At 39.6% G+C, this 13953-nt stretch overlaps 1 protein-coding gene across 4 annotated transcripts; it reads left to right on the top strand.

The window, feature by feature from the left end:
• The first annotated feature begins 32 nt into the window (after nt 1-32).
• LOC126370703 (G kinase-anchoring protein 1-like) lies at nt 33-13938 on the top strand. Of its 4 annotated transcripts, none has more exons than XM_050015716.1 (8): nt 33-137; nt 381-546; nt 1126-1242; nt 1694-1874; nt 8770-8921; nt 9345-9495; nt 9942-10081; nt 11765-11886. In XM_050015716.1, exons 2-8 carry the CDS (start codon nt 391-393, stop codon nt 11846-11848), a joined length of 981 nt encoding a protein of 326 aa, XP_049871673.1. In that variant the 5' UTR covers nt 33-137; nt 381-390; the 3' UTR covers nt 11849-11886. The 4 variants fall into 4 exon arrangements, with proteins under 4 accessions (XP_049871673.1, XP_049871672.1, XP_049871671.1 ...); XM_050015715.1 differs by lacking the exons at nt 33-137; nt 11765-11886 and adding exons at nt 147-289; nt 12005-13938; XM_050015714.1 differs by lacking the exon at nt 33-137 and adding an exon at nt 147-289.
• The last annotated feature ends 15 nt before the right edge of the window (nt 13939-13953 follow it).

Below are 13953 nucleotides of genomic sequence, written 5' to 3'. Positions count from 1 at the left end.
TACGAAGTTTATTTGATTGATTTTTGCATTTCTGGCAACACCGGATATAAATTGTCAAATAGTGTCCATTGCCGCTGTTGTTGCAGTTTATTTTTTATTTCTTGGTAAATCAGTAAATTCCCATACATTTCCAATAGGCAAGTGTTTTTATCTTTGTATAGTTGCGAGTTACTATTTGAATGAAACATCAGTGGAATCTCTTAATAGATACATTTTATTTTTGTTATTTTGCATTGTTTATTTTGTTTATTTCTATCATTGTTGTTTACTCTACCAGTAAAAAAAGCAGGTAGTATTTTTGTTCGGTCGTAACATACGGTCATTATACTGTCTGTGAGTACGCAAAAGTACGCAACTTAAGATTTTAACTTATGGTTTAGTAGCGAAAAAATGGCTGCTTTGGTGGTACAATCGCGTTTCGCCGGGTTGAAGATCGAGGACGACGACTACCCGTCTTCTAGCGACAGCAAAAACAAAAAGTCCAAGGGCGCCGCCGCCAAGAAGCCTGATCCTCCCAAGAAAGCCAAAACTAACACAAAACCACAGGTACCCTCTTATATACCTATATAAATTGTATAGGTACTTATCTTACATAGAATATTCAACTAAAGCTTTTGTAAAAAGCAAAACATTACGATGTATTGTAAGTAAAATGTAGTTAAATAAGTATGTCATATCAGCATGTAACTTCCAGGGTAGCTGATATAAAGTAAGGCAGAAAAATTAAGAGATAAAAAATAATTTAAAAACTTGGGTAACTACAAACAAAATATGGATTCCTTGTGTGTGAATATTATATACCTAGCTGTTTATGTGTCAGTAGATAATATTATAAAAAAAATATATTGAAAAATAAAGACTAAAGAAAAAAAGCAGTGTAAAGAAATACCTACTGAAAATTATTTCTCTTACCCATCTTGTCAGTCAATTTGAGGATACTCTAGAAATGTTTATATAAATATTAAAACAGTTGAAGCAGCTAAATAAATAAATGCAGCATAAGCATAAGCTCACAGCTATATTCCAATAGGAGTAGTCAGAGGTACGTCCATCACAAGATGAACTAAGTACCACGGTTCATTGAGCTTAAAAAGCAATGAAAGTAATTACAATAAATTCTAATAGAGTGCAAACAAGAAGAAGAAGTCGAAGGCCGCCAGCTCAACTTCAGAACAGTGGGAGACCTGGAAGCAGAAGGATGAACAGCTGGTTGATGGCAACTTTGAGTCTGAACTACAACAGGTAACATGTTACAAAGCATAGGTAAAAAATTTGAGATCATAAAAAAATAATAACATAAGCTCAGAACTATATTCCAATTGGGGTAGTCAGATGTATATCCATCGCAAGATGAGCTAAGTACCCACACCTCACCACATCACCATCAATAATGGTGGAGCCAACTGTGGTATGTTCTAACCAAAAGCATTTTTTTTAACTTATGAACTTTAATCAAGAAAAATTTTATCACATTTTTCTATGGCAGTGTGCTTTTTCATACTAGTAATTTCGTGTTTTGATATTTAGTAAAAAGTATCTGATTTGACTAGTTGCAAGCCTATTGGAGTGGTCAAAGTGAATGAGAAAAGCTTTTGAAACTTATGTGGATCTGGCTTGATTTAATGGTAGAAGACATCTCTACCTCTATTCAAGGCAATCTCAATACAGGCAACCAAAAAGCTCACATTCACAGGCAATTCTCCTGTCAAAGCTGGACTATGAAGAAAAGAAGGATGTGTACAAGCAGTTCAAGAAAGAAGCGGAGATGGAGAAGAAAGTTGTCGAGACCAAATCCAGCAAGAAGCAGAACAAGAAGAAAAACGTCATGAGCCTCGACCAGTTCAACGATATGATCTCTGGGGAGGAGCCTCGATGTAAGTTTTCTTCTTTTATGGTGTCAAGGTTACTATTGAGCTACCAAAGGCCCCTAACATGGCTCATGTAACTTACATCAGTAAGTAGTAACTGGCACCAACAGCTTAACGTGCCTTCCGAATCACGGATCATCTTACTTTTGGACAATCTGGTGATTAGCCAGTAATGTCCTAACCAAACCAGGGACCACAAAGTAATTTTTGTGATATGTATCCACCGGGAATCGAACCCGGGACCTCCGGATCGTGAGCATAACGCTCAACGACTGGACCACAGAGGTCGTTTCGATGTAAGTACTAACTTACGGAAATCGGTTACGTTATTTTATTTTATTACGTTCGCCAACCCATCCTGGCCGATACGTCATGGTGACAGGCTCGGTGTTTGGATTCGTGGAGTCGAATAGAAAATTGGTAGGTGTACCCATGGTAACTACGATCTCGAGCAAGTCTAATAGCGGCATATGATGCGCGAGCCCGTGACCTTGATGCATCGGGCCCGGTGGATTGGGTAGCCTAGAAACCGCTAAATCCTACTTTCTACAGTCAGTGTACTTACACGAAGTATAAAAACTTATTACGTCAATTGTTACTTCAGTTGCAGCACTGACTGTACATTATAACTGTGTTTAAAGCGTTCACTTGACCGGAATCGGCGCAGACAGAGCAATAGTAAATCCTGGCGCTAAAGTTTTGCAAGGGGCAAATTTACCAATAGTTCTATGGGTAGTCAGTCAAATATGGGCACTTTATTGCACTATTATGGTACATAAACACTTACACTTAAGAGGAGTAAAAATATTGGCCTTATAAACGATTAGGCCAGACTAGTGCTGCAAAGAACTTTAGGCTTTTAGCCCTTATTTTAAGACTAGACTGTTAAATAAAAAGCTTAGTAGGCTAAAAACCTATAAAGCCATTTAGTACTTGCGGCTAGGCTAGGGTTAAGCCTATTCAAGCCTATTGGTTATAAGCCTAAAGGCCTTAAAAAGGCCTAACCTTGTTTAAGACTAATTTAATAAAATAAGACGCTCAAAAAGCCTATGAAGCTCTTAGACCTTAAGGTTATTTAGGCTATACATACAGTCCCTTTCTCAAGTAAAAAAAAGTAAAAGTGTGGGTGGGTACAACAAACTTTAAAAACATATATACCTACACAAACACTGTGAAAAATTGATTTATTGTTAGATGCACAACTAGCTAACTAACTATGAATATTGAAAATAACTTCTTACTATCAATTAGTATGGAAATAGTCTAATAATTATAGTAATACGTAACAGCACGTCCCGTCAGCCCCATACAAATTACTTACGCCAGAAGAACCGATTTTTAAGGCCAATATCATGTGTGAATTTTATGTAGCTCCAATAATATTATACAGGGTGTAACGGAAGGGGGGTATCAACCCGAAGTGTGCCAACTCTGTCACTATCTACAAATCACATGCGAGAGTATTGGCCGCCTACGTTCATATTTGCATTAGTTATGAGCAATTGAATTCCAGGTCTTCATGTAATAAATTCAAATTTGCACAACACTACGTAGCAATCAGCTGTTCAAGGTATTTAACTTTTGAGTGAACAGCTACCACCTCTTTTATTTATGCCTGCCCTAGTAAAGGGTAAACGTGCCAGTGATGGCCATAAATAATCAATATTTTTTAAATTGTTTTGTTTCATTCTTGTGAGGCCAAGATTTCCAGACACAATAGTTAAAAAAACAATGGGCTTTGGTCCCGGTTACTACTTACTGAAGTAAGTAAGTAGTCGTTACATGAGCCATGTCAGGGGCATTTGACGGCTCAATAATAACCCTCGCACCAGGTTATCCACCTCACAACCCATAGGATAGAAGAAGATTTGAACATACATAAATCACGGCTTTATCCCTAATGGACCAGACAGAGCCACAAGTAATTACACATATCTAATATCACACTTACTGCGCTACTGAGGTGGGCAGAGTCACTTTGTTGTACAAGTTTTGTCCAAAAATGTAGTCGATTACCTACATTAATAGTTGATAAAGAAATGTACTTTACAATACATCTCGTCTCCTTGTGTATTATGCTTTATTTTATGATTATGTAATATCAGGCTCCCTTAACACCAAATCCAGGTCAAATGGGCATCACGCTAGCGGCGTATGCGTTCATGGCTAGCTAGGTACGGGACAGTTTCATTAGAATACTTTCAGAGTTTTGCAGGCCCTAAACAACTACTACTACTACTCATACAGTTACCACCAATCACTGACTAAGGTGTGCAAGTACAACCACGTCACTTTACAATGGATCAAAGGACACAGCGATTCAAGAGGTAACGACGCGGCGGACGAGTTGGCTAGAAGGGGAACGGGAGGTAACAGCCATCGGTCCGGAACCGATATTGCCGATCTCATTCGGACAGGTTCGCTCGCTGCTACGAACGAGAGCAGCCAACAAACACACCTTTTTTTGACGTGACTTATCGAAGATTTGCCGCAAATGACATTAACTACTTGGCCGGACAAATGGGGAGCGCTGAAGGCTCTCACCCTATAATAGCCCTTTGAAAAGTACACCGCTGCACTTTTCTCCGGGTTTACCTTGATTCTCCATTTGCGAAACTACTTGCCCAAGGCATTGGCGCGTTGGAGAATTCCGGTCATCATAACTCGACCACGGCACGAAGAATAGATGGCTGTATCATCCGCAAATAAAGCTAGTTCGGTATTAGGGTATTTGGGAATGAACAAACACACCAGACTATGAACCACCGTAAATAAATGAAGGCAGGCTAAGATGGCACTACCCAACATCAATAGTTGTCTCTCCAAAAGAATTCTAAATGTGAAGAGGTCTCCACTAATACAGGTAACAGCTGCAGGTAGCAGGTGTAGCTGTGTGGTCACGGTGATATCAACAAACATCTGTTTACACTAGGTGTCACCGACAAGCCCCTGTGCAGAACCTGCATGGACGAGACAGCGGCCCATGTGCTACTGGAGTGTGAAGGAGCCGCCAACTACCGGGTCCGGCACCTTGGCCAGACGGGGTGCCTCCCTGAGGCGGCTGGCAACGTCAGAGGCTTGTTAGAATTCCTTGGGGATTTACAACATAGTAAAAGCAAAATAAATTTCTCAAGTACCGTTGTGACTGCCTACCCCTTAGTGATACGGGCGTGATATTATGTTAGTATGTTCTGATTACTTATGGCTCTGCCCACCCCATTAGGGATACGAGCAGCTGCAAGTGATTGTGTATCTTATTAACGAGACATTAATGTTACGTTTACAACATAGTAAAAACAAAATTAATTTCTCAAGTAAAGTACCTACCTAACATAACTACTTTTACTATGACATGGTAAAAGTAATCTTAAAATAAGTACTTTCGTACAATACAATAATACTTTATTGCGTACAAGGAATTAAAAACACATAACGTCACCGGGACCAACCGTGCCTTCCGAAGCACGGAATTGCAAATTGCATTGGGACAGTTAATGGGATTTATACCCTGTACCAGGAGGCCAGGGCTCGCGAATAGAAAAAGGCACGCTAGTGTTTCAAACTATCGATAGTTCAGTATCGATTATCGATCACAATCATTTTCAACTACGATTTTGATTGGTAGAAATAAAAAATGTAACTTTTCAAAAAATCTAAATTTATGAACTTTTGAGTGATTGAAATTCAGTTTAGACAATCAACCCACTCAAAATAGCCATACTATCGGAGTGTAGCAATACTATTGACTGAGGGCAAAATTATCGATAGTTTGTTATTAATCCGCAACGATAATATCGATTGTATTGCACTTAATCGATAATGTTTCTGTTAACTTTTTGACCGATAGTCGACTTGCTATCGATCGACTCTCGGTCGGGATAGATTTTATCGATAGTCATTCATTGATCGGCAAACACTAGTGCACCCAAAATTCAAAATGGCGGTGCTGTTAAGGGAAAGTTATCATTAACCATGATAAAAAATATTTTTTTTTGTAAGTATTTTTTTTCCTTTCTAAATTGTAGTCGTATTGTCCAACAGTGAACAATAACATCACGCCTTTTTCCCATTGGAGTAGGCAGAGACTGCGGAATTTCACTTACCAATACACGCTCGTATGTATCGCTACATGCCCGTACCGAACATACGTCACGTCCATACATATCACGCCTTTATCTCTTATGGGGCAGACAGAGCCACAAGTAATCATAACATAGGTACATAAATAATTATCATGCTCGTACCGCTAATGGGATGTTCTTGTGACTCTGCCCACCCCATTAGGGATAAGGGCAGGTACAAGTGATAGTATGTCTTATTATCGACAGATTAATATCGCCTTCTGCTATTGCGCGGGATATTTGCGAAGAAACGTGGCAATTCTGTGTTAGTGCCAGAGAGTGAGCGCGGGTGATTCTTATTAGATAAACTACTTTTTTACTTTTCTAGGTTCAAAGTAATCTTAAAATAAGTACCTACTTTCATAAAATACAAAACATTCATTCATTCAAACAATAGGTACCATAAAAATATTTTATTGCGCACAAAGAAATAACATACCCTTAAGTACCAGGATACTAGGATTCGAAAGAGATAGAAACATGCACACGAAAGTAAACTGTCAAATTATTTGCCAGTGCTTGTTTACTATCTGCGGAGTGAAGTTCGAAATTTTGATTTGTTTTGATAACTGTGATCAGTGATAGTTCGAGATGTCTTTGAGTAATGGAGTTTATTACGAAATGATGATGTGTGTGGGTGCCAGCGATGGCAACTTGAGTGAAGCACGGGACTTGTATCGTCAGCGATTCATAGAAGGTAGACCAGCTGATGAAGCCAGGCAACTGCCTTCATTGCGCTGCTTCAGGCGAATGGTTAACCGCCTGCATTTAACGGGCTCCTTCCACGCGTCATCAGACACTGGCCGCTCGGCGACCCGTGATCCGGAGTTTGAAGAAGCCGTACTGGACCATTTTGCAGCCAACCCAAGGACTAGCACGCGTCACGCTGCCCTGGCATTAGGGGCTGCGAACCATATGCAAGTGTGGCGAGTGATGAACCTAGATCGCCAGCATCCTTATCACATACAACGTACGCAGGAGCTAATTCCTGCTGACTATTTACCTCGTGTGGCATTCTGCGAATGGTACCGAGCTCAAGTGGAAAGCTCACCAGACTTTTCTTCGAAAGTGTTGTGGACAGATGAAGCATCATTTGTAAGAGGGGGGATTAGTAATGTTCATAATGAACATTACTGGTCGCACACCAACCCCCACCTGTCCTCCCAGTCGTCGTTCCAACACCAATGGAGGATAAATGTTTGGGCTGGTATTGTTGGAGATGTGCTTATGGGTCCACACTTTCTGGATCAACACCTGAACGGCGTCAATTATCTGACGTTTCTGGAGAACGATCTGGACGAGCTCCTACAAGCTACGATGCCATTGACCACCTATGTCAACATTGTCATGGGCAACGAACTGGTCTTCCAGCACGACGGAGCTCCGGCACACTTTGCCATTGACGTCCGAAGACACATTGACGCTCGCTTCCCCCTATGGATAGGGCGAGGAGGCCGTGTTGCGTGGCCTCCGCGATCTCCAGACCTCACACCCTTAGACTTTTTTTTATGGGGGTACATAAAGAGCATCGTCTATGCCGTCGAGTGCACCTCAAGGGAGCAGATGCAGCAGCGCATCATTGAAGCATTCCGAACGGTGACGCCGGAGATGCTGCGCAATACCAGGGCATCTACCTACAGGCGAGCAGGTCTGTGCATCGAACGGGGAGGACGACATTTCGAACCTTTCTTGTAAAACGTAAGTCTAATTATTAATTACCTACCTACCTACTTACCCACACATTCACACTTTTGTTACCTATTTACTATTAAATTAAATACCCTACCTAAACAAGTAGGTAATTTTCAATTTTAATAAAATTATGTGAGAATAGTTGTCAAAGCAAAATGACTCCAATTATTAGATGCTTTAGTGTCATTATTGTTTGTTACAGTCGCCGACGCGCCGCCGGCTCGGATTGTTTCAATCGGCCGCCGACTCCTTTTGACGATGCCGCCAAAGCCGCCGCGCGCCCGCTCGAATTTCGTACCTATCGCGGCCGTGCGAGCGCCACGAGTACCAGGCGACCAGGACGCGCTAGGAGATTGTGTAGTGCCAATGCAAGTTTTGAGTGTATTTGAGTGGATTAAGAACAGTGACCTCAATAGTGCTGTGCCGCGTTTTTTACATGCTGGAAATATTAAAATATTTTTTTTAACTGAAATTGAAAAAAATATCAAAAGTGTTTTTTTTTAACTGAAATTTTGCAGAGAAGACCTACATAAGGTATAGTTTTGTCCCCTTTCGGCTTGATACCCCCCTTCCGTTACACCCTGTATACATACGTATCGAATTGATAACTCCCTTTTTTGAAATCGGTAAAAAGGCTTTTACTAAAAAATGATAATAAAGACTCCAGTCCCAAAAAGCCTACTACTTTAAAAAAAGCTATAGGCTTTTTAAAAGCCTACTACATTAAAAAGGCTATAGGCTTTTTTAAAGCCTACTACTTTAAAAATGGCTAAAAGTTTTTTAAAATGACGAAGCTTTTAAAGCCCTATTTTACTGGTCTAGTCCCAAAAAGGACTCGGTAGGCTGAAATTTAGGGCTAAAAGCCTAAAGTCCTTTGCAGCACTAGGCCAGACAGGTAGTCCCTTCTGTAAAACCAGGATCTGTCAAATCTTCAGGTCAGGTACGCGGAACCAGTGAAAAATGCGATAACGCTAGGGAGATAGAAAGATTAGCCCAATTGCTCAAAATCAATACAAAACAAAGCAAGAGATCCCGTCGCCTCCGTCCAAGTGGGCTTGCTTAAAATACTGCATTCAAACCTCTTTCAGTCAACCACGAAGATGAGAAACAACCGGTAGAGGACGCAGAGTTTAACAAAGACACGGAGTTCTTTGAAAGGGTTAAGGACGAGGCCAAGAACGAGCTACTAAAGGACAAAATCATCGACAGAGTTCGCAATAGGAAGTGCGTGTCGGATGAGGTAAGTGATAGGATTGGAAAGAACTTAAATCACGGAGCAAAAGGAAGTTGCAAATTGCAAAATTTGGCCAAGAAAACTGCTGACGACATATTAGGCGAAGTGAAAGGTATCACAAAAATCACCTTGTTTTTTTAATAATATAGGCTCTCGTTTGACAATTTCTACAATCTTACTTGATGGTGGGTGCCTATTCACTCTAGCCTTGAAGACATCCAAATTATAACGAGTTGGAAAAACTGACGACGGCAGGCAGTTCAAATCCTTCGCTGTTCGCATTAAAAAAGAGGCGAATGTGGGTCAAAGTGGCGGGGGTTTTGTTGCAAATATGAATATGTTTACGAAAGCAACGTGCACTGGCCATTCGGACCCGCACCAGTCATTGACCGGTGAGAAGATTAACTGTTTTATTGTTTTAATTTGAAGGTCATCACTCGGGTACAGTTCGCGGATGCTCTAGAGAGAAAGGACAAGGAGATACAAGCTCTAAAAGACGAGATAACGGGACTGAAGCAGGAGCTGCTGACCGTCAAGAGTAGGAACAAGAAGCTCTGCAATATTCTTGGACAGGGTGAAAGTGAGTACTTGACATATTTTTGAATCTAGCCCATGTCAGATACGGGATCTAAGGCGATATACGAAGAGAAACTGTCAAAATAGATGTATTTAGAATCCGTAGTACTCCGCCCGCATTTGAAGCCTTAAAATAATTCGGATAAGATTGTTAATTTCGTTATCTACAGGACCAATATATAAGAAATAAATAACAATTGTAAAAATTATATCGTAAGAGATTGACAAAAGTTTATTTCTTCGATATTTCGAATAATTTTGTATTAATTATCAACATAATCGCCTGAAGGATTAGAGATCAATAATATTAAATTATTATTAATAAGGGAGGGGGTGAGGTAAACTTAGCTCAGCCGCTGGGTGGGGAGCGGAGAATTATACCTTATTCTATGGTTGTATCTAACAGTAACTATTTTGGTGTTTTAATCTCCACTTGGTGTAATCCTCCAGTGAAAGACAAAGCGGAGGTGTTGGTGGAGGTGGAGCGGCTGCGCAGCGTGCAGAGCGAGCTGACGGCCGAGCTGGCCGCGCTGCACAGCGACCTCGAGCGAGAGCGCTCCAGGAACGCCGACCCACGCGCCAAGGACAAGGTATCTATATAGCTTGTATCTATACTAGATACAAGCACTGCTACAGCCTTGATGGATAAATGTTAAGGAGCGTAGCCGGGTTTGCATGGCAACCGCGTCGCGCGCGGCGCGAATTATATCGAGTGCTTGGACTTAATATTTTTTTTTTTAATTTTTTATACGTGACTTATTGTAGATTTGCCGCAGATGGCATTAACTATTTGGCCGGACAAAAGCGCTTGGACCAATAATCGATACTATCTACGTAGATGGACGTCAAACGGCTATTGGTCGAAGCGCTCAATATAATTTGCGACGCGCGCGGCGCGGTTGTCATGCAAACCCGCCTGGTCAGGTTAGAAGGTAAAAACGAAATTAGTAAAATATTATAATGAAAGGACATACAACGACAAGACAAGACAAAAGAATAGACAGCACTTTTTTAAAAAAACCATAGCTGACATAAAGCATTGCCGAATAGTTAACCGAATATTCGGCTGAACTATTCGATTTCGCGCGTCTATGCAATATCCTCAAAATTTCAACCAGCAGCTGTACGTCTATTGGTCAAAGCCGTCGATATAATTCGGGCTGAGCAAGTAAGTAACCAAAATAACTATTTTATACACCTATAAGTTATCCATTTATATCTTCATAGATTTTCTACAACTTATGAAGTCAGTCCTAGTTATTGCATCATTGTTTAGTACCACCAGGTACGTGCAGTGCCCTAACAGTGCCCTATACCCTATAAAAAGTAACATGAGAGTGACATATCTTTCGTCCCTTTCTTCCTAAGCTGTATACATTCAGGAGACATATCTCTCGTCTCTTTCGCGCTAGGTACTATATCTCTGTCCTACTGTCATTCTAACCATGTTACGTTATAGGGTTGAACTACATTTGGCAATACGGAATCGCACTTCCTATGCTTCTATCCTTTTCTGTCACTCAGCACCGTGATTTGCTAGAGTGAGATAATGCGACTGCACGCGGTTGAATCGACGAGGCGGGAGGAGGCTCGCCCGCTCTTCATCTCGCTTTAGCAAATGCCGGTTCTGAGTGACAGAAGAGGATAGAAGCATGGGAATGTGCGATGCGGTGCGGCCAAATGTAGTTGAACCCTACAGGGTATAATAAGCCTGGATACCTATCGTCACCTTATGCTGGAAACCCAAGTAAGAGCCTTTTTGAAAAATTACATTCTGGTGTGTTTTTCTTCAACAAAACCTAGATTTATTTCAATTAGTTTTATTTGTGGTAAAAGTTGACACCACATATTTTTTACCTGAATTGAAACTAGCTTACTTATTGCAAGGTTTTGTCCCTAAAAATCCCTTCCAAATGTGATTTTTCAAAAGACGCTTGCGTGGTTTTCACTATTAGGCCTCCGTGGTCCAGTGGTTGAGCGTTGTGCTCACGATCCGGGAGGTCCGGGGTTCGAAACCCGGTGGGGCAAATCACAAAAATCTCTTTGTGATTGTTTAGTTAAGACATTACAGGCTGATCACCTGATTGTCCAGAAGTAAGACGATCCGTGCTGCGGAAGGCACGTTAAGCCGTTGGGCCTTTGGCGGCTCAATAATAACCTTGACACCAGGGTTGATGAAGTTGGTCATTCACCTCTCAACCCACAAGATAAGAAGAAAAGGCGCTGCTATGTTAGTGCACTGACTGTACCTGACGTATTCCGTGTGTTTACAGAAATTCCCATATAAAAAGAAAAGTATACGATTTGACGTATCATCTGAAGCCATCACAGCCTTAGAGTCGAGCACAGCAACTTAACAAGCCCAGACATAATACTGAAATGAAATAGAACCAAATATAAAATAAACGTTTAAAAAAATAGAAAATAAATACTTCGATAACAATATTCTGTTTTAATTTTGTAGTGTGTTTGAACGTGATTTTTTTACCTACTAGTTTTTTTTTTAATTTCAGAAGAAAAAGAGTGCGAGTGACAAAGAGAAATAGCGCCAGGGTATGACTGCTGTATTGAAAGATAGAAACACACGTATATCGATGTAATGTTTGTTTCACTGATGTCATTGTTATGAGTTTATGGTGTACAGCCTGCCACACAGTGAAGTTACTACAATATTTGAGGATAAGAAAGAGAAAAGTATACATTTAGATTGACTTCTTTCAATGAGAGAGTGAGACAAAACATTTGCAGGTTATCTCTGTTATACTCGTGTAAAGCGATTAAAATGTTTCGATAATGCTGTAGAATGCGTTAATTAGGTACTTAATTTACAAAATATTTAAACAAAAATGTTGTTTGACACGGAGTCTATAAAGGCCGTATTGAATATTTTGTATAAAAGGCAGTTCGGCAATTCGACCATTCCATATTTTTTGTTTGACATAACGCGATTCACGTGTACTAAACATAAATCATTCTATCAATATATTGATAATGACGGAAGCGCCTTTTAGAAAAATCACATTTTGATGTGAATTTATAAAACCCTATCCACCTTACAAATAAAAATAAACCACGGTTGAACGTGGGCTTAAGTATTTGACAGCCAAGCAAAATTGAATCCATTATCATTCGTAGATTATCATACAATTCGACTGAACTTTGCTTGGCTGTCAAATACTTACCATCTTAATACTTACGTGGGTACGTTCATCCTTGGTTTATTTTTTATTTGTAAGTTGGTATTTCTTCCAATTCATTTCAATCCGGGTAAAAATTTAGACCATAATTTTTTACTTGGATTGAAACTAGCTCGTATATTGCGAGGTTTTGTTAACAAAAGATACACCTGAATGTGATTTTTCAAGAAGGCGCTGACCATCGCTTTAGGGCGATAAAAAGACCGGGAACTATAAAACTAGAAGAAAGTCGCTGGAACACAAGAAGCGAGCATTCCTACTATAAAATGGTACTACTGCTACTATTTTTCTAGCTCTGTTTATACACAGGTCTCAATCCACCTTTATACTATGATATTTAAGTCTGTAGAAAAATGCCAAAATGCCTTTGTCAAATAAATATCAAATAGCAGAATTGTATTTTAGGTGAAATGCGCAATGTGGCATTTTTCGACCCCCAGATCTTCCTTTATTACAGCGCCCAGATTGGTAAACTAAGTACTTAACTAATGTTGCCATTCTTTCTTTGTCTCTCTCCTGTTTAACCTATATTGCTTTCTCTCTCTTATGGTAAAATATTATAGTATACTCAATGTCGAACGGGCTTAAATTAAAAGTATAACTTATTGGATTACCCTACTAGGGTTTATGTCGTAAATATTAAATATTTAAGCTGGCAACACGCCAACATCGTATTATTACCGTATGGCCCAAAGGACTTGATTCCGGGCCATAACCTTAAAAAAAAATTGTTACCGTATTATACGCGCGGATCAGTGTTGTAGTACTTAAATATTATTATATGTCGTAGTTCGTAAACCGTCACAGTTAAAACTGGTAGATATTTTTATATATCTAGCGATAGTTTTGCGACAACACAACAATACGTATCAGTGAAACATACAGTACCAGTGCAAAGATATTAAATTTTAAGAAAGGTCAATTTGTGTATGTTTTGTATTCGGTGCCAAGGAGACGGCATATTATTACTGTATACTGCAATCAATGTCTTCACGTTGAATGACTATTTAATTTTCGAATTTGTAAGATCTCTATTACTTTAGTTATAATTTTTACATAGGCTAGGTTAGTTACGATACTCAAATGTTTTATTTTTCCACATGACTTGATATATTTATGACTTGTATCGAATCTAACGTAACATAGGTACTGGTCTACTGGTACTAAAGAGATTATTAGTAATATTTCTGTGATTATTTAAACAACAATTCCAGGCTATAATTTTTCATATAAATGTTTAAAATATGAAATTTTTTTCTATTTTA

Source organism: Pectinophora gossypiella, chromosome 11 (assembly GCF_024362695.1).
Source record: "Pectinophora gossypiella chromosome 11, ilPecGoss1.1, whole genome shotgun sequence".
NCBI classification, from domain to species: Eukaryota; Metazoa; Arthropoda; class Insecta; order Lepidoptera; family Gelechiidae; genus Pectinophora; species Pectinophora gossypiella.
This window is presented reverse-complemented; position numbering and strand designations above follow the sequence as displayed.